This window comes from Saimiri boliviensis, chromosome 4, assembly GCF_048565385.1.
Source record: "Saimiri boliviensis isolate mSaiBol1 chromosome 4, mSaiBol1.pri, whole genome shotgun sequence".
NCBI classification, from domain to species: domain Eukaryota; kingdom Metazoa; phylum Chordata; class Mammalia; order Primates; family Cebidae; genus Saimiri; species Saimiri boliviensis.
In genome coordinates this window covers 68,626,257-68,648,959 of record NC_133452.1, presented here as the reverse complement: position 1 = coordinate 68,648,959, position 22,703 = coordinate 68,626,257, and the positions used below count along the sequence as shown (strand labels likewise).

General features: G+C 34.7%; 1 protein-coding gene and 1 pseudogene across 2 annotated transcripts in view; one reads left to right on the top strand and one right to left on the bottom strand.

Moving 5' to 3' along the window:
- ASCC3 (activating signal cointegrator 1 complex subunit 3) overlaps positions 1–22,703 on the bottom strand; it is a 337,355-nt gene that overhangs the window by 18,167 nt on the left and 296,485 nt on the right. For both annotated transcript variants that reach the window (XM_074397671.1, XM_003922908.4), the window contains exon 37: positions 15,981–16,205. In XM_074397671.1, coding sequence (XP_074253772.1) covers positions 15,981–16,205 — 225 coding nt within the window. The remainder of the gene's footprint in view (positions 1–15,980; positions 16,206–22,703) is intronic.
- Positions 5,765–6,880, top strand: LOC120363232 (DCN1-like protein 1; annotated as a pseudogene).

The window sequence follows — 22,703 nt, the reverse complement described above, 5'->3', positions numbered from 1 at the left end:
ACTCTGTACTATCTTTGCAACTTTTCTGGAATATAAAAATATTCTCAAACAAAAAGTTTACTTAAAAAAATAATGGAAATTGATCCTAGGCAGCTTGTTAAAACATTAGTTGTTAGACATCTGCTAGAAAATGCACTATTTAGTTCAAGAGCTCCCAGAAGTTTTACAATAATGGGAAAACCTGAAAAAGCTTTCTTGACAGAAAAGCACACTCCTTTAAAGGTTCAGGTCAGTTGCAAGCAATGATACAATATTTTGTCAATAATTAAAATGCTATAAGTACATTTAAAAGAATCTTTTTCAATAGCAACAGTTATTCATAGTAACTTTCTCCTGAACTTTTACCCCCAGAAGGTTAGCATTCAGGAAGCTCAGCTGCTGTCTAACAAACTTAATTAATCAAAAAGTCATTTCCGAGCTGTAACTATGAGTAAAAGCGCTTCAAGTGTGCTAGCAAGCCTACAAGTTAATCAAAATGCTAATGCAGTACAAATTAAAGTTGTGATTAACATTTCACAGTAGCTGCTTAAGTGAATTGATCACACAAATGGGTTAAGCATTACTCATTTCCTATAGCCCCAACCGGGAAAAGGGTTGTTATGTGGGTATGAGGAGAGGAGCAGGGGGAAGAAGGATTCTTCATAATAGCATCATATCATCAATAAACCACCACCAAATTGTTATACAAAAGCTTACAGGTAAAGCCACCCAAGGGGAAAACAGCCTTCCAAATTACATTACCAGTCCTTGAAAAGAGAATGGCTATAAATCCACAAGAGTAAGTAAAGGTGTTTAACACCTCAAAATCCACACATTTGTATTAGTTTTGGAAAAGATAAATGCATCAGCTCTGTATCACTTCCCTAGTGGAGAATGGTGCTTTGTTTTAGGTGGTGTTTTGGGTGTTCTACTGTGGAGATAAAATGTAGCTTTGACCATCTAGGACTAGGATTCTGCACCATTGTGTGGTCCTTTGCATTTGGGAGAATAATCACTCAAGATTAAGTTCATTTAGAATTATTTGTTTTTAAATAGCCATCCATTAATACAACTTCGTCAGGTTTTTATGGCAAGATATGAGCTCCTGGCAATCTGGCCAGGAACGCAGCTCGAATTAGACTTCAACTTCATCCCTACGAATTTGATAAGGTCACACTAATACTTAAATAAACTATATTTTTTGGTGGATAATTCAGATTTGGCAGAAAATCTTAAAAACATTGTAAGAATCCACACATTAAAAAATCTCCTTTTCCAATCTTTCCTATAAAAGAACTAGGAAGAAAAAAGTGAAATATTTATTTTAGTTACCTATGATATATTGAGATTTATATACTCCAAGCATTGTACCCAAGTCGCCTTAAGAGTTGGTGACATTATAGTTAAGTTTCTAGCATATTTTGGATCATACAAAAAACCCCAAATGTATACTCAGAGAATTAATGCTCATAGTTCCTTGAAACATATCCATAAATTATTTACTTATAATTTACTCATCTTTTTCTCAAAACGATTAGAAGAAGCTTTCTGAAGCTTCTTGTGCAGTACTGTCTACTTAAAGATAACGTTTTCTTGGTCTAATAAGAATTTAAAAATTTGAAAAAATTCTACAAAAATACACAAAAGATTTTATCTACCATCTGCTGTATCAAAACATTTCTTACAAGTATTGGATTAAGGATTTGACCAAGTACTTCTATTGTTAAGCTCAGCAATACCTGGACTATTTTCACTGCTAACTGTATTTGAACTCTGCAATTCTAAAACTCATTTGTTTAAATGACACTGACATTCTTTAATACATTGCCAAGCCACTGAGCCTGTGCTTAGTGCATCCATAGGTAAACACTCATCAAAGGTTACTTTAGCCTTGCTCCATGGCAATTCTACCTCCTGGCATCATAAAATATTCCTATGCTTTTTAATCTACTACAAATGAGGATCACTTGTTAATAAAAATATAGAACCAGCTTACAGTCATATTTTTCACTTAAAATAATTTTTAATGGAAAATACCCATATCATTATATCTTATTTCTTTCTTCCCTTACCTTATTCTGTCCTATTCCCAGACTCTACTGTGTGTATCCATAAATGTACACACACCTTTTTTATTTTTTTAAGATGGCATCTCGCTCTGTCATCCAGGCTGGAGTGCAGTAGCATGAATCATGGCTCATTGCAGCCTCAAACTCCTGGGCTCAAATGATCCTCCTGCTTGAGCCTCCCACGTAACTGGGACTACAGGTGAATGCCACCATGCCCAGCTATTTTTTTTTTTTTTTTTTTTTTTACTTTTTGGAGAGATGTCTCACTTTGTTGTTGCCCAGGCTGGTCTCGAATTCCTGGCCTCAAGTGATCATCCTGTCTCAGCCCCTACTTTTGGGATCACTGGCATGAGCCATTGCACCTGGCCCATACATATCTTAAGGTTATCTATTAACATACTTTAAAAAATAGATTGAAGATAAAATGCATTTTCAGAATATCTGTGAGTTACAGGAAAAATATAATACTAGCTATGTAAAATTATATACTTTTAGTTTATCAGAAGTTGTTAGAGATTAAGAGGTAGAATTGTTTTGAAGTTTAAGCTAAACAACAATCCCATCAATAAACCTGTAAAGCTTTGTTTTTGCAAATATAGGAATGTTGTTGCAATGAAAAAGGTATGCCCATATAATTTATATACTTCTTCCCTTGATTTACACAGTTGATTAAAGATATTTTTTAGCTAGCACTTATGACAACAGATAAAGCCTACTAGAACATTTTGACATTAATTGGAGTTTACATAGTATCTCACATGTGAAAGAGAAGAAAGACTAGAAACTTAGTAGATCAAAAAGGCTTGTCTGCTCATCCTGTGGAGTATTCATTCTTTTATTCCTTTACTTTCTTAACTTGCTTTCACAAAAATAAAAATTAAAAAAAAAAATAAAAGAGGGGAAAGGATTCCCTATTTAATAAAAGGTATTGGGAAAACTGGCTAGCCATATGCAGAAAGCTGAAACTGGATCCCTTCCTTAGACCTTATACAAAAATTAACTCAAGATGGATTAAAGATTTAAACATAAAACCTAACACCATAAAAACCCTAAAAGAAAACCTAGGCAATACTATTCAGGACATAGGCATGGGCAACGACTTCATGACTAAAACACCAAAAGCAATGGCAACAAAAGCCAAAATAGACAAATGAAATCTAATTAAACTAAAGAGCTTCTGCACAGCAATAGAAACTATCATTAGAGTGAACTGGCAACCAACAGGATGGGAAAAAGTTTTTGCAATCTACCCATCTGACAAAGGGCTAATACCCAGAATCCATGGAGAACTTAAACAAACTTATAAGAAAAAAACAAACAACCCCATCAAAAAGTGAGTGAAAGATATGAACAGACACTTTTCAAAAGAAGAAATTTATGCAGCCAACAAACATATGAAAAAAAGCTCATCATCACTGATCATTAGAGAAATGCAAATCAAAACCACACCGAGATACCATTTCACACCATTTAGAATGGTGATCATTAAAAAATCTGGAGACAACAGATGCTGGAGAAAATGTGGAGAAATAGGAATGCTTTTACACTGTTGGTGGGAGTATAAATTAGTTCAATGATTGTGGAAGACAGTGTGGCAATTCCTCAAGGATCTAGAACCAGAAATACCAGCAATCCCATTAATGGGCATATACCAAAAGGATTATATATCATCCTATTATAAAGACACATGCACATGCATGTTTATTGTGGCACTGTTCACAATAACAAAGACTTGGAACCAACCCAAAGGCCCATCAATGACAGACTGGATAAAGAAAATGTGGCACATGTACACCATGGAACACTATGTAGCTATAAAAAAGGATGAGTTTATGACTTTTGCAGGGACATGGATAAAGCTGGAAACCATCATTCTCAGCAAACTGACAGAAGAATAGAAAACCAAACACCACATGTTCTCACCCATAAGTGGGAGTTGAACAATGAGAACACGTGGATACAGGGAGGGGAACATCACACACCTGTTGTGGGGTAGGAGGCTAGGGGAGGGATAGCAGGTGATAAGGGTCTAGGGGAGGGATAGCATTAGGAGAAATACCTAATGTAGATGATTGGTTGATGGTTGCAGCAAACCACTGTGGTACATGTACACCAATGTAACAAACCTGCACACTCTGCACATGCACCTCAGAACTTAAAGTATAATAATAATAAAAAAGACATGGGTATTAAGGAAAATAATATAAAATGAAATCTCCCCTATTAAAGGTAGATCTGAGAATATATAAAACAATAGAAACTTATCCAACAGAATGTAGCTCCTTAAAGGTCTTCCTTTCAGACACTGAATCACCTAGAATACTATCAAAGCAGCTGCCTGGCTACTTCCATTAGGGCAATGGAATATAAACTCAGTCTGTATTAACTTATACCTTGGTATGTAGGAGACAGATCTTTACATTCTCCCTCTATAGTAAAGAGGAGAGATTTGCTATCCTTTGGGTAATTGGTAGCTTGATATCTTGAGGCAAGGAACTCTGAAAGTGCCTATTACTTGTAGAAGTTTGAAGTTTTTCAAATGTGTGTGTGTGTTTGTGTGTGTATGTGTGCGTGTTTACTGCAGTAAACCTATGCAGAAATTATTCCATTGTGCACATACCATTCATTATAGGGTTATCTTATAATTATGATGCTATTCTTTCTTTTTCCTATGGACCTAATCTGATCTTTCTCCGATTATTTTCAATTATTGTAGCTTTATGGGAGAAGGTGAGGAAACAAATGGTTAATTCAGTAGTTTATGTAGCATAATTAAAAACTTGAGAAGATGCACAAGCAGTTGATACAAAAAAAGCAAACGCCCTACCAACTGGACACTGTAGAGTGATAAAATAAAGCAGTTACAAATATTCAATCATATTAACAAGTCTCTCTTAGAAACTGGTTAAAGTAATTATATGCAGACTGTTGAAAAGGGAGCCAGAGTAATTAAAGGGAAGTGATTTGAGTATACCTTGAAAAACAGGGATTAAAAATATTATTCATGGTCTAATGCGGGTTCATGGTTAAAAATGTAGAAATTCCAGTAAGGTTCTCAAATTTTAAAACAAATTCTCACTAGATCATGGGTACAATTTTAAAATCCATCAATACAGGACAAAGGGAACACAGTGAGACACATTTTTATGGTATATCCAACCTGTGCTGAAGGCTGTTTTTGCCTTCTGATGTGATTTTGGGAAAGTTGTTTAGTCTTCAACTGCAAAACAAGAGTAATAATTGTACTGCTTCACTAGACTATTGTAGAAAATGCATCAATTAAATGCAAAGCAAGTACAACAGAGCCTGATACAAAGAAAGCCTTCAATAAATGTTCACCGTAACCACCACTGTCATGATGTTTGCCTTATGTCCCATCATTAAATAGCAATTTTTTTTTTGGTAGGAGGTACAGGATGGTGTGCAGTTCTGCAAATACTCTGGTATAATTGGGTATTTAACATATATAAATTAACATAATTAATTTAAATTTGGAAGCACAGGTTTCTAGAAATCTTTCTAATTCGTATATACTGTCACATTTCTCTCTCTCTCTCTCTGTGTGTGTGTGTGTGTGTGTGTGTGTGTGTGTGTATGTGTATGAGATGTGTTTTCCTTTCATGAATTAACATCAATTTTCTTGTAGTCTTTAGGAATATTGCTGTTCATTTGCTGCAGAGCTGAAGGAAGGAGGGAGAGGCCTGGAGGACACCAACATGAACAAGTTGAAATCATAACAGAAGGGTAAAGTTTGTCAGGTTATGATCTTCATACAATCTAGTAAAAAAGCAGCAGCAAATTGTGTATTTCAAAATGACTGAAAGTTAGATGTTGCAACAGAAAATTTTTTCCAGAATCCCTACTTCATATATGAGAGACTGTAAAACAATCATTAGACAGGAAGAAGTTAGAACAACTGTACAATAGATACAAAGATCCTCAAGATGAGAATACAATTGGAATAGAGGGTACACAGCAGTTCTGTGATGACCTGGCACTCGATCCAGCCAGCATTAGTGTGTTGATTATTGGATGGAAGTTCAGAGCAGCAACATTGTGTGAGTTCTCCAAACAGGAGTTCATGAATGGCATGACAGAATTAGGATGTGATAACACAGAAAAACAAAAGGCCCAGATATCCAAGATGGAACAAGAATTGAAAGAACCAGAATGATTTAATGATTTTTACCAGTTTACTTTTATGTATTTATTTATGTATTTATTTATTTATTTATTTATCTTTTTGAGACGGAGTTTCGCTCTTGTTACCCAGGCTGGAGTGCAATGGCACGATCTCGGCTCACCGCAACCTCCGCCTCCTGGGTTCAGGCAATTCTCCTGCCTCAGCCTCCTGAGTAGCTGGGATCACAGGCACGCGCCACCATGCCCAGCTAATTTTTTGTATTTTTAGTAGAGACGGGGTTTCACTATGTTGACCAGGATGGTCTCGATCTCTCGACCTCGTGATCCACCCGCCTCGGCCTCCCAAAGTGCTGGGATTACAGGCTTGAGCCACTGCGCCCGGCCTACCAGTTTACTTTTAATTTTGCAAAGAATCTAGGACAAAAAGGATTAGATCTAGAAATGGCCATTTCCTACTAGAACTCACTGCTAAGTGGAAGATATAAATTCTTAGATTTATGGAATAACTTTTTGTTGGAACATCATAAACAATCAATACCAAAAGACATTTGGAATCTTTAGACTTCAGTACAATGATTGCAGATGACATTTCTAATTATGATGAAGAAGGAGCATGGCCTGTTCTTATCAATGACTTTGTGGAATTTGCATACCCTCAAACTACTGGGACAAAAAGTACAATAGTGTAGCACTAAAGGAACCTTCTAGAATGTACATAGTCTGTGCAATAAATACAATAGAAAATGGCACAATTTCTGCTGGCTGGACTGAAGTGAAGATCAATCCTCACACTTGAGACAAAACTTTAAGAATATATCTTGGACCATGTCATATTTCATTCTTCTAATGGTGGTTTGGGCTTGTCTTTTAGTCTGGGCTGCTCTAAACGTTTATAATTCCAGCATTGCGGATTTCATCTTATACCTATGAACCATTCTAGTTTATTCTCCCATAAGACTTATGGTGATTATTTTGAGGTTTCCATTCTCTCCTAAAGCACAATGCTGTCTTCATCAGAAAACAACTGGCATAAGAATTAAACATATGAACAACACAAAATAATTTGTAAAAACATCTTAAATATACATTTTGGGCCAGTTGCAAAGACTATGCTCATAGCACTTCCAATGAGAATGATATATTTAAGTGTACTGGATCTGGAATGGTGCTTTGGTTTGGGGGAATTTTTTTTTTTTCCTGGCAAATCACATGTATTGTTGATGTGACTAGAGTATCTGATAAAAAAACAGTATCAGAATAACCAACATGAAAATTTTTTATAATTTGGTGCCTACTTGAAAAATATATTGTGTTTCAGACTCCTGATTTCAAAAGGTTCCACAGAACTAGTCTGCGCTTACCTTACTCATGTTTACATATAGTTGTCCTACAGGAGCTTTTATTTAGAAAATGTCTGCATAATGTTAGATTCTACTTCTGTCTACATTTTGCACTATATAATTGAACTTCATTATGCTTTTGAAATGCTTATCTGTCTGTCACATAAGTTAAACTATTTAATTTGTTTTGAATGTTTTGGATTGCTACACAATTCAATATTCTAAATTTAGGCATGAGGGTTTTGTTTTGTTTTGTTTTTATTATTATTATTATTTTTTTGTCATTGCACTATGGAACACAAATTCTCTTAATTTATAAGAAGATAGTAGGAGGTAAATTTTGAAAATGGTTGTGAGCCGGGCGCAGTGGCTCAAGCCTGTAATCCCAGCACTTTGGGAGGCCGAGGCAGGTGGATCACGAGGTCGAGAGATCGAGACCATCCTGGTCAACATGGTGAAACCCCGTCTCTACTAAAAACACAAAAAATTAGCTGGGCATGGTGGCACGTGCCTGTAATCACAGCTACTTAGGAGGCTGAGGCAGGAGAATTGCCTGAACCCAGGAGGCGGAGGTTGCGGTGAGCCGAGATCGCGCCATTGCACTCCAGCCTGGGTAACAAGAGCGAAACTCCGTCTCAAAAAAAAAAAAAAAAGAAAATGGTTGTGATGAGCTATGAAGTTCAATCTTTATAATATAGGTACTGTTCTTTCAAATAGTCCATTTTTGATGATTTCTTATTTTGTTGAAATTGCTTTAACTGCCAATGACTGTGGTTGCTAAATATTTACTTCAGGAGCAAAGATTTTCAAACAAGCATACATAATGCAAAATACCAATCTGGCTTCTAGTCTTTTTACTGTTTTTGTTTCACTCAGATTAGCTCAGTTTTCTCATCAAAGCAGAATGCTATCTTGTTTGTATTTTTTATTATAAGACCCATGACTTGCTTTTATGCTGAAAATGGTCATTTCTCTGTTCACTTACTGACATGTGAAGAAGGGTTTCTTGCTTTCTTAAACATTTCTGTAAGGCAGGCTAGAAATGTAATTAAATGTTAGATGATTATGGTCTTTTGTTAGGCACAGATTCTGCTTGGTATATCCAGGCACTCTCCAAGGTCTAGGGTTATTATTAACAAAGGAATGTACTTCAAAATAGCAGTACATTTTATGAAAATATGGAAATTATTTTAAGAAACAATGACATATTAAAACTGCCTTTTATTTACATGATTTTGAAACAGACTAGAAAGTTTTCCCTATAGACATATTAATATTCCAATCACAACTTTAATTCGAGAATGCTGTTTTACTAAAAGAAAAATTCGAAAATTTCTATTCAGCTACTGGAATTGGTTATTAAAAGAAAAAGAAAAAAGAAGAATCCTGCTGCTTTCAGTATTTCCTGATTTCAGTCTTGTAAATATAAAGAGGAACTTCAATTATGAAAAAATTGTAAAAGGTATCTATCTATATACATAACATATATATGTACTGTTTTGTTTCCTGTCTTGAAGATTTTGAGTTATGGTTATTGTTTTCAGATTGTTTAATTCACATACGCTATATTTTGCAATGAGATCCCATTAGCTTTTTTTTTTTTTTCAATATAAAGTGTTTTCTTTAAAAGTTTGATTTCTTTAAAAGTGCTTTCTTTAAAAGTTCATGGCCTAGTGTCTTGGATTTTACATATATATATTTTTTAAATCCAAAATGTTTTCAACAAAATAGTGTTTGTCATCAGGTTGGTACTAAACACTTATAATTACTGTGTAATTATAAACAAAAACCATAAAGCTTTGAATATAATTATGTAGCACAAAAGTTAAGGTTGTTCACTATGATGGCATCTTAGAATTAAACAAAACCTTTACTAGGGCTGAAAAAAAAAAAGAATATTGCGGTTAACGTCCTTTAAAATAAATCTTAAAATACACACAAGTGTTTTGATTGGTTAAAATGTAGGCTGCAGGCTTAACAACATGAGCGGAAGGGTAAATCTAGCCTTTATGACTTCTGAAAAAAAGCATTCCCGAATTAACTCATTAAATTGACAGCACAATTAAACTTGGAATCACACAGCCCTCTGCTTCTCAGCTCACTGAGTTCAGGCTCTACAAGCCATGGTGTATCTTTTTGCATGACACATCTGGAAAGCTCAATTACTGGGAAGTTTTGAAGTAAATACCATATGTGGGAAGTAGTGACAGTGACCAAGATATAAACACATATTGTTATACTATTCGGCTTAGCATTGTGTTTAGATGTTTTTCACTTAAACGAAGATTGTTTTTCACTTAAATGAAGATTATTTTTTAATTTGCAGAGTGGTGGCACTTCTTAGAAAGGATCAGAGATATCAGCAAGAACAAAAGTCCGGGAATCTCCATTTGGTTTCAGCACAGATTGCTTTAACGAATCACCTTTAGCAGAGCTATTTAACTTCTCTGAAAGCCAATGGCTATGTTTTTTGATATAAAAAAAAAATAACAACAATACAAAAACAAAAACAAACAAAAATCAGTGTCAGGGTGGGTGTGGTGGCTCACTCCTGTAATCCCATCACTTTGGGAGGATAAGGAGAGCTGATGGTTAAGCCCAGGAGTTTGAGACCTGGGCAACATGGAGAAACTCTGGCTCTTCAAATTTTCCAAAACATTAGCTAGTCATGGTGGCTTGCACCTGTACTCCCAGCTACTCAAGAGGTTGAGGTGGGAGAATCCATTGACCTTAGAGGTCAAGGCTGTAGTGAGCCAAGATGGTGTCATTGCACTCCAGCCTGGGAGTCAGAGCAAGACCCTGCTGCCCAGGCAAAAACCAAAACCAAAAACCAAAAACCAAACCAACCAACCAAACAAAAACAAACAAACAAACAAACAAACAAACAAACAAAAAACCAGTGTGAGGCAGAGAGGTATTGAAAACACCAGATATTTATCATTAGTTATGGTTTTGTCACCAAATTTGGAAATTTAGGTAACTCACTTTAATTTTTGGTATTTTTTAGTTTTAATTTTCCTATAAGAGCTAACATATAGCTTTTCTTTGGCATATCCTGCACAGAAAGGCTGTTATATCACTTTCTACATTTTACAAATACATTTTACAGTTAATATGATCAAGAAGAAGATTTCAAAGGTAAAGAGCAAGGACAATCAATTCCAAAATTATGGAATTTACAAATTAGAATATTCTAAACAGATTTTAAAAATTGAGATATGTATAGTAATTTTAATATTTATTTTTGTTAAGGGGATAGCAAAGGAAATGCTAGTATCAGTAAAGTATTAAAAGAAACCATGACAAAAATATGTTAAGCCAAAAAATGACACAAATGCCCTTGATACGTAATTTGAAATGGGATAGGAGAAGCAAAAGCAGGCTGCAATGTAGATCTGACATCAAGCCAGGAGGAATACTTCTACTACAAGTATGTTTTTCTTCTGTGAAAGATTGCTCAGAACATGGGTAGTCAAGAGCACAGAGTTTTTATAATCTGGATGATGGTGCAAATAAAAGGTATGCTACTATAAAATAAAGAAAATAGTTAAATCACTCCGGTAAAGCAAGGAAATGAAAGAACTACTAAGAATGAAGATACTAAGACCTATTTCCTCAAATTGTTGTTTACTTTATAAACATTAACTAATGTACCACTCTTCTAAGGTGTTAGTTTTACTCAGATACCAGAGGTTAAGTGACTTGCCTATGGTCTTATACTAAAATGGCAGCAGAGGAGAATTTACAGTCAGAACTGGTGGCAGATTCCCATCCACAGTTTGTAAGATCATGCTCTTGTCCCATGACAGCAGTAGTATAATTTTAAATTAGCCAGCAGAGCTGCAAACTGCTTGAACCAGTACTTTCTAAGGCCAGTAGTACCCGTGTATCAAATGAAAACAACAGGGTACAGAATTAGAACTGCCAATCAGTCATTCTCTCGAAGTTTCCTATTGGTGACTTTAATATTCTTCCCTCTTTCTGTCTTGTTTACTTTTATACAATCTTGTAGAGAAATACCAGAAGTGCGAGGATGTAGAATATGAAGCTAGTTTTCATCTCTTTACAATGAAATTTCTTTACAGGTAGCTTCTCAAAAGCCAAACCAAACATTTAAGATGGTCAAAACTAATGCTTATAACTTAAAATAGAGAAAAACCGCACACACAAATGTCTAACAAAGAACTCACTAAATAAATCATGAAATTTTATATAAGGGAATACAGTGTAGTCATTAGAAATTATTTTTGAGAATAATATTTAATGCTATATATTATTAGGCATTTATAAAATAACATGATATTTCTGTAAGAAAAAAGTGACTGTATGTGGAAATATATCAAGAAAAGGTCTCCAAAGAAAAAAAAGAAATGTATACAATTACTTGCATTTTAGTTAGTATCTGCTTTTTGGAAGAGTAAGGGTTATAATTCTAAGATTACATCACTGAATATACCAGGATTGAGTATCTGAATAAATACATATTTATTAACAATACTGTGGTACCCTGCAGATAGAAAGAGGAGTTATTAATAAAAAAGGAGGAAGACTACATGAACACTTTGGTCTTAGATTGAAATAAGAGGTATTCGAATGGTAAATATAGATGTTTTTGCACATAAATACACACATGAGAGGTAAATGGACATACAAATAAATATAAATGTCTATGTATACATACTTTTATTTCCTTGCTTTGTACACTGAGAGGGCCTAGAAGCAAAGATACCCAAGTAGCAACAGAATGCAGCAAGCACCTAGATTTTATATTTTTGAGACCGGGTCTCGCTGTCAACCGGGATCGAGTACAGTGACTTGATCATTGCTCATTGTGACCTTGACCTTCTGGGTTCAAGCAATTTTCTCATCTTGGCATCCTCTACCCTCCACTATGACACCCAGCTAATTTTTAAATTTTTTGAGGAGATGGGGTCTCACTATGCTGCCTAGGCTGGTTCTGAACTCCGGGCCTCAGTGATCTTCCCATCTTCGCCCCCTAAAGTGCTGAGATTACAGGTCTGAACTACCATGCCCAGTCCAGATTTTAGTTTCTACAACCATTCTCTAATAAAAGAAATCAGGGTTCTTTAAAAAAAATGCCAATTCCAAGGCTGGGCAGGGACAGAACAAGATACCAGAATGCAAGGTATTATTTAAGAAATATTGGGGATGAGTCTATACTTATATAAATAAATACTGAATAAGGTAAATAAATGGAGGAGAAGGGAAGTTATTCCTTATATTGTAATTCCAGGAATGATGAAAATAGAAAATCACAGTAGTAATAATTGTTCCAGGCAAATATCACCAATGGATGCTGAAAATAATGTTAAAAAGCATGACAATAAACAGGATATTTATATAATCTCAAAGTTTCTCCCCAAAATATATTTATTAATTACAAAAGAAAAAAAGTAGCTTTATTGCAAAGAAGGCTGGCAGACACCACCTCAATTGTATAAAGCATATCACTGCCAAACACATCTGCCAAAAGCCTCCTGATATGATACACTATGAAGACAAACCATCACTGCTGTGGTTGTCAAGAATACCACAAACTTAAATGTAATCATAAGGAAACATCAGGCAAATCCAAACTGTGGGATAACTCCATAAAATAACTGCCTGGTACTCTTCACAATTGCCAAGAAAGAGAAGATGAAGGAGCCATGACAACGAAATACAACATGGGATTCTGAATTGAATCATGGTAGAGAGAGAAAAGGCAATTATTGGGATAAAATTCATATTGACAAAATTTGAACAGGTCTGTAGATTTGTTAATAGAACTGGACCAGTATCGAGTTAAGACATTACCTTTAGGAGAGGCCAGGTAAAAGGTATAAGAGAATTTCATTGTAGTATTTTACAAACTTTTTGTAAGCTTGAAATTATTTCAAAACAAAAGTTGATTTAAAAAAGTAAAAATTCACTAAAAAAAAAAAGAAAGCTTCATATTCATGTGGACGAAGATATAATTACTATGAATGACTTTAATTTTAGTATGCTGCTTTTCCAAATTATCTACAGTGAAGTGTCCTACTTTTATAATTAAAGAGAAAATGATCTCTCTTTACATGCTAATTGGAAGGATCAACAATATTCAAGAAATATAAATATTATCCCAGGACACTGTATATAAGGATATATATGTATACACACACACACACACACACACACACACACACACACACACACACATTGTATATAAAAATATCTAATAGAGGATAAAAGTACCTGGATGAATCCTTTTCCTTAAAACTAAATTTAGAAACAGACTCCTTTAAGAAATTTCCTAGATTATTATAGAGCTTCTGAATCATTATTGACTGAATGCTAAAAAGAATCAATGAGTTGGTCATGCAATATAGGTTTCAGAAGTGATATACATATAAAAATTATAATACATAATCAATATATCTGCAAGTATAGAAATTTAATTTATCTTGCCATTTTTCTTCAACCCTTTCTGACCCCAGAGTTCATTAACAAGTCAGTGTTTGAGAGAGGAAAAGAAGTTATAGGAAGCACAAATGTGTATCCAAGGCAACAGCTAAAACTTCAGGACCTTTAACCTTTGTGAAGTGTGACTAATAAGCAGTAGCAAATCACCTTCCTCAATAAGTAAACCACGTGTTAGTTACAAAAGAATGTAAAAATGTGTTAAATATTTATCATAGCCTTACTTCCCTTCCAATTTTTGATAACTTGAGTTTACTCTATTCTTTATAATACTTCTAGTTTCTAAAACAGTAACATTGCTATTTTTGGTAATATAATATGTGAAACTCATTTTAAAACATTCAAATATTTAAGAATAGCAGAAAGAAGAAATCAAAAATCACCCCAAATCCTGCTATCCAGGTACTACTACTGTTAATCTTTTGGTGGACACCATTCTGGATCTCCTCTCTGGGTATATGTTCATATACAGATATGGACATTCAGCATAAATGTAGAGTTCACAGATGGAATTGTAATATTTCATAGCATTCTGATAATCTGAGAGATACTTAGATTATTTTCAAGCCTTAACTTTGCAAGTAATTTCATAATGTATATTCTTGTACATACATATATTTATATAGACTAACTTACTCTACCTTTAAAAACCTTAAATCTTTTGAAAATTTAAAAAATGGGTTTTTATTATAAACATGTCCAAAAAAGGTATAAAGTAGAAAATCGAAATCCTTTATAATCATAATCCTTTAGGTATTCTTCCCACACCAAAATCAGCTCTTCTCACAATCATCCCCCAATGTCAGCTCCGTTCTTCTAGTTGCTATGGAGAAAAGCCTTGAAATCATCTTTGATTCCTTGCTTTCCCTAAAAACCATTGTTCATTAGAAGAGTCTGTTAATTCTCCTTAGAAAAATATTCAGTATCTGACCAATTCTCATCAATCTTAACCATACTAACTTGATCAAACTACCATCATTGCTTGTCTAGCACTAGAGCACTTAAGGTATAAAAAGGTCATTGATATGGTTTCAAACTCCACATTGCAGCTAACCTTCAAGAAATACTCCTTGTTAGGTTCTGGTGTAGCATTAAAGAAGAATATCCACAATTATCTGAAAAGGCTATAAAAAGACTCTTCTCTTTTTAAACTACACACCTCACTAGGTTGGGTTTTTTTTTTTTTTTTTTTTTTTCATATACTTCAACTAAAACATCATATTGCAATAGACGTTTTATGTTTTTTATAAAGGGAGAGATATAAATCTAGTTAAATCTCTATTAAGTTGGATATTAAACATATTTACAAAGTGTAAAAACTGCCATACTTCTCACTAATTATTTTTATTGTTTTAACCATCTCTTTTGATCTTTTTTTACAATAAGCCTCTTTGATATTCCTTGAATTTATAAAGTAACTTCCTATATGAGAACTTTCTTGGTGTTTGGAATACAAACCTCTAGAAACCCTATGGTTCACTCTCTTCTTTAATTTTTTGTTAAATGTCACCTTATTAGTGAGATAGTTCCTGAATATCATATTAAAAAATAGTACAAACAGTACCCTCCATCTTTCTCTTTATTTCCTTTACAATTCTTTATTGTTAATAAAAATAGCAGTTATTTAAAAATGGCAGTTATTACCTATTAATTTACATTTTAAATTGTCAGTCTTCCTCATCTTGAGTGAAAGTCCGTAACAGAAGGGACTCTTTAGTCTTGTTCATTACTATATGCTCAGTGCCTAGAAAAGTATCTGGCACATAGTTTACCTTCAATACATTTTAGTAGAATGGGTGACTGAAATTGTCATCTTATTTCATTTACATTTGCCTTTATGTGGCAAATTCTTGATACAATCAACCAGTTGTTTCTCAACAATGCTACCATAAAGTTAAATGCAAGTACATGTTATTCTACAACTAGAAAAAACAGGGCAGGAATGATGGGAGAAAACATACATAGATACTAAAAATGACTTTCATACCTGACATACTCTGAGAGCCTGGTCCAAGACTGTTTTGGTATCAGTGTCATAATCTGGGCAGGGTAGCATGGCTCGGCTGAGATGTGCCTGTAGCAGGAGATGGGCTTTGGTATGAGGGCTGTCAAATGAATGAGGATTTAATTCAATGGGAAGACATTTTGCCAGTTCACTATTCATGTTATCTTCATTGTGTCTCACTGGCAAATCTGTATACTCTTCTGCATCCTGAAAAAAAAAAGGCCCACAATGCTGAATCGAAGTATAATAATTAATGTACTTCTTAGCTTTAACTACTGACATTTAAAACATGGCTAAGAAAAATCATACAATAACAATATCCATTAGAATTTTGCTTGTTCAATACTACCATCAATACATTAATGATAGTGAGTAATGTACAATCTATGTGAACTTCATGAATGTTCCTTTGTATTCACAGTCAACAAAAATAATAGAGTATTTACTAGGCATCACACACTATGCATGACACTGGGCCACAGTAGTGAACCAGAAGCTGAGAGCCCATCAGAAAAATTGTTTATCTACCATAAACAAATTCTATAAAGTATAATAAATGTTATGATATGGTTGAATGGAAATTCAGTTGGGGGATGTAGTTATTTTAGAGGGTCAGGGAAAGCTTTCTGAAAAAGTGATATTTAACTTAAGATCTTGTGAATAAATAGAAGAAATAAGACAGGGCTGGAGAAAGGGACAAGGTTAGAATTGGCAGGATGAGAAAGGGTGAAGAGCAGAATTATTAAGTTATTATTTATTATAACCAATTAGATCACAGTCAGATTGTTCTGGAATGTTTCAATTTTTCATCTTAGGTTTTTTAGGGTGGATTAGTAAGAAGTAGTCTTCATGTTCTCAGTCAATAAGTACCAACTGAACCTGCAAAGTGAAACTAGAACTGTTATGTTAAAAAATAGACTGATCTATTTATTAGTGTTTGTTGTGAAATAAAAATACTATTATTCCAAATATGCAGTTATTTGGGATTGCCAAGGATGTTGATATGAATCCTACATCAGACATAACATATACTGGATATGTTAATATTCAAACAGGGGCTGGATTTATCCTCCTACTGCAACTGCCCCTTCCTCCAAAAAAAAGATAAAACCTAAGAGACAGTAGTCTTCAAGATGCTGAACATAAAACCATTGAAAGACAATGATCCCTGATATATAGAAAACAAACTAGGTGACTCTTAGCATTGCCTCAGCTTACTGCATGAAGAATTACCATACTGTGATGTAGTAAGAGGGAATCCAGGTGCACCTGGAGGAGTCCTACATTGAGGAGATGAAGAAGCCTTTGCCTAAGTAGTGGAGAATAATTAGCTCTAAGACGAATATTACTCTAGACCTGCCTAGCAAATCAAAAAGCAACACTTAAAAAGAGCAAACAGCTTTCAAGTAAAATAAATGCATTCCAGAACAGAGCTCAAGAAGATGTATAGGAATACAAAAATATGTAGTACTCAAGAAGGTGAAATTCACAAGGTAAGACATCCAATTAATATTATCAACTATACAGAAAAGCAGGAAAAGAGGATCTATAAGAAGGAGAATAATCAATTAATGAAAACTTAGGACTGACATAGATTTTAGAATTAGCAGACAAAGAAAACAGTTGTTGCAACTGTATTTTACATTTTAAAAAAGCTAATGACAACTAACTACTCAATTCAGATTTCTAGAGCTAAACATGACAATGTCTGAGATGAAAAATATACTGAATTTTATTAATGGAGAATACACACTGAAGGAGAAGTTCATAAACTTAAAGACATCAATAGAAACTATTAAAAATGAAACACAAAGGGAAAAAAGAATTTTAAAAATCAACACAGCATTAATGAGTTGTGACACAACTTCAAGTGGCCAAATGTACTTTGTAGGAGGAAGGGTAGAAAAAAATTTTAAGAAATGGTACCTGGAAAAGTTCTAATTTGATATAAACTATAAATCTATAGATTTGAAAAGTGCAACAAATCTGAACCAAAGAAAAATGAAGAAAACTATACAACCATAATTCATCACTACTGAATTGCTCAAAATCACTAATAAAGAGAAAATATGAAAGCCAGCCAGAGGAAATACTATGTTACATACAGTGGAAGGAAGATAAGAAAGCAGATTTCTCATCAGAAATAATACTATAAGGCAACAGTGAAGCAACATCTTTAATTTACTGTAAGGAAAACAACTGTCAATCTAGAATGCTAAATTCAGTGAAAATAAAATCTTTCAAAAGTGAAAAATTTTCAAACATACAAAAGCTGAAATAATTCAGCTGACCTGCTTAATGTTAAAGCATTGTTTAAGCATCAAATTATACCAGATGAAAATATGAAGCTATACAAAGAAATAAAGAGCACTAAAATAGACCGCTAGCCAGATTAATAAAAAAGAAAAGGGAGAAGAATCAAAGATATGCAATAAAAAATGATAAAGGGGATCTCACCACTGATTCCACAGAAATAAGAAGTACAATAAATGATCACTACAAACAACCCTATGCACATAAACCAGTAAACCTGGAAGAAATAGATAAATTCCTGGACACTTGCACCCTCCCAAGCCTAAACCAGGAAGAAGTTGAAACCTTGAACAGGACCAATAACAAGGGCTGAAGTTGAGGCAGCAATTAATAGCCTACCAACCAAAAAAAGTCCTGGTCCAGATGGGTTCACAGCTGAATTCTACCAGATGTACAAAGAGGAGCTGGTACCCTTCCTTCTGAAACTATTCCAAACAATACAAAAAGAGGGAATCCTTCCCAAATAATTTTATGACACCAACATCATCCTGATACCAAAATGTGGCAGAGACTCAACAAAAAAAGAAAACTCAGGCCAATATCTATGATGAACATAGACGTAAAAATCTTCAATAAAATACTGGCAAACCAGCGCATCAAAAAGTTTATACATCACGATCACATAGGATTCACTCCAGGGATGCAAAGCTGGTTCAACATACGCAAGTCTATAAATGTAATCCATTACATAAACAGAACCAAAGACAAAAAACACATTATTATCTCAATATATGCAGAGAAGGCCTTCGACAAAATTCAACAGCCCTTTATGCTAAAACCTCTCAACAAACTAGGTATTGAAGGAACATATCTCAAAATAATAAAAGCTATTTATGACAAACCTACAGTCAATATCATACTGAATGGGCAAAAACTGGAAGCATTCCCTTTGAAATCCAGCACTAGACAAGGATGCCCTCTGTCTCCACTCCTATTCAACATATTATTGTAAGTTCTAGCCAGAGCAATTAGGCAAGAAAAAAAAAATAAAGGGTAAAGGAAAAGAGGAAGTAAAATTGTCTCTATCTGCAGACAACATGATTGTATATTTAGAAGAACCTATCATCTCAGCCCAAAATCTTCTGAAACTGATAAGCAATTTCAGCAAAGTCTCAGATACAAAATCAATGTGCAGAACTCACAAGCACCTCTATATAACAATAGCAGACTAAAAGAGAGCCAAATCATGAGCAAACTCCCATTCACAATTGCTACAAAGAGAATAAAATACCTAGGAATACAACTAACAAAGGATGTAAAGGACCTCTTCAAGGATAACTACAAACCACTGCTCAAGGAAATAAGAGAGAACACAAAGAAATGAAGAAACATTCCATGCTCATGGTTAGGAAGAATCAATATCATGAAAATGGCCATACTGCCCAAAGTAATTTATAGATTTAATGTTATCCCCATCAAGCTACCAATGACCTTCTTCACAGAAAAAGGTGGAAAAAACCACCTTAAACTTCATATAGAACCAAAAGAGAGCACACATAGCCAAGACAATCCTAAGAAACAAGAACAAAGCCAGAGGCATCACGCTACCTGATTACCTGATTTCAAACTATACTACAAAGCTACGTTAATCAAAACAGCATGGTATTGGTACCAAAACAGAGATATTGACAAATGGAACAGAACAGAGGCCTTGGAAGCAACACGACACATTTACAACCATCTGATCTTTGACAAACCTGACAAAAATAAGCAATGAGGAAAGGATTCCCTGTTTAATAAATGGTGTTGGGAAAACTGGTTAGCAGTGTGTAGAAAGCAGAAATTGGATGCCTTCCTGACACCTTACACTAAAATTAACTCCAGATAGATTAAAGAGTTACCACCACAAAATCCCTAGAATAAAACCTAGGAAAAACCATTCAGAACACAGGCATAGGCAAGGACTTCATGACTAAAACACCAAAAGCATTGGCAACAAAAGCCAAAATAGACAAATGGGACCTAATTAAACTCCAGAGCTTCTGTACAGCAAAAGAAACAATCATTAGAGTGAACCGGCAACCAACAGAATGGGAAAAATTTTTGCAATCTACCCATCTGACAAAGGGCTAATATCCAGACTCTACAAAGAACTAAAACAGCTTTACAAGAAAAAAAAAAAAAACAAACCTATCCAAAAGTGGCAGAAGGATATGAACAGATAGTTTTCAAAAGAAGACATATATGCAGCCGACAAATATACAGTATGAAAAAAATGCTCATCATTACTGATTATTAGAGAAATGCAAATCAAAATCACATTGAGATACCACCTCACACCAGTTAGAATGGCAATCATTAAAAAATCTGAAGACAACAGATGCTGGAGAGGATGTGGAGAAATAGGAACACTTTTACACTATTGTTGGGAGTGTAAACTAGTTCAGCCATTGTGGAAGACAGTGTGGCATTTCCTCAAGGACCTAGAAATAGAAATTCCATTTGACCCAGCAATCCCATCACTGGGTATATACCCAAAGGATTATAAATCATTGTATTATAAAGACACATGTACACATATGTTCGTAGCGGCACTGTTTATAATAGCAAAGACCTAGAACCAACCCAAATGCCCACTGACGATAGACTGGACAAGGAAAATGTGGCCCATATACACCATGGAATACTATGCCACCATAAAAACGATGAGTTCGTGTCCTTTGTAGGAACATGATGAATCTGGAAACCACAATTCTCAGCAAACTGAAACAAGAACAGAAAATCAAACACTGCATGTTCTTACTCATAAGTGGGTGTTGAATCATGAGAACACATGGACATAGGGAGGGGAACATTACAAAATGGGGTCTGTTGGGGGGCCCAAGGGAGGAACGGGGGTGGTGAGTTCAGGGAAGGATAATATGGGGAGAAATGCCAGATGTAGGTGACGGGGGGATAGAGGCAGCAAACCACATTGCTATGTGTGTATCTATGCAACAATTCTGCATGATCTGCATATGTACCCCAGAACCTAAAGTACAATAATAATAATTTTTAAAAAAGATAAAAAAAAAACCCAACAAAACCAGCATAAGACAAGGATGCCCTCTCTCACCACTCCATTCAATACAGTATTAGACATTCCAGCCAGGTCAATCAGGAAAGAGAAAGAAATAAAAGGTATTCAACTAGGAAAAGAGGTATTCAAATTGTCTCTCTTTGCAGATCACATGATTGCATATTTAGAAAATCCCACTGTCTCAGCTCAAAATCTCCTTAGGCTGATAAGCAACTTCAGCAAAGCCTCAGAATACAAAATCAATGTGCAAAAATCATAAGCATCCCTATACACCAATAACAGACAAACCAAGAGTCAAATCATGAGTGAATTCCCATTCACGACTGCTACAAAGGGAATAAAATAACTAGGAATACAACTAACAAAGAATGTAAAGGACCTCTTCAAGGAGAACTATACTGCTCACGAAATGAGAGGACACAAACAAATGGAAAAACACTCCATGCTCATGCATAGGAAGAATCTATATTGTGAAAATTGTCATACTGCCCAAAGTAGTTTATAGATTCAATGCTATCCCCATCAAGCTACCACTGACTTTCTTCATGGAATTGGAAAAAACTACTTCAAATTTCATATGGAACCAAAAAAGAGCCTGTATAGCCAACACAATCCTAAGCAAAAAGAACAAAGCTGGAGGCATCACATTACCTGACTTCAAACTATACTATACGGCTACCATAATCAAAACAGCATGCTACTGGTACCAAAACAGATATATAGACCAATGGAACAGAACAGAGGCCAGAAATAACACCACACATCTACAACCATCTGATCTTTGACAAATCTGACAAAACCAAGTAATGGGGAAATAATTCCCTATTCAATAAATGGTGTTTGGAAAACTGGCTAGCCATACGCAAAAAGCAGAAACTGGATTCCCTCCTTACACTTTACACAAAAATTAACTCCAGAGGGATTAAAGACTTAAATGTAACACCTAAAACCATAAAAACCCTAGAAGAAAACCTAGGTAATACTACTCAGGACATAGGCATAGGCAAGGACTTCACGACTAAAACACTAAAAGCAATGGCAACAAAAGCCAAATAAACAAATGGGATCTAATTAAACTAAAGAGCTTCTGCACTGCAAAAGAAACTGTCATCAGAGTGAAAAAGCAACCTCATAATGGGAGAAATTTTTGCATTTTATCCATCTGACAAAGGGTTGATAGCCAGAATCTCCAAATAACTTAAACAAATTTACAAAAAAATAATGAAGAACCCCATCAAAAAGTGGGCAAAGGATATGAACAGACACTTCTCAGAAGAAGACATTTTTGCAGCAAACAAACATGAAAAAAAGCTCATTATCACTGGTCATTAGAGAAATGCAAATCAAAACCACATTGAGATACCATCTCATGT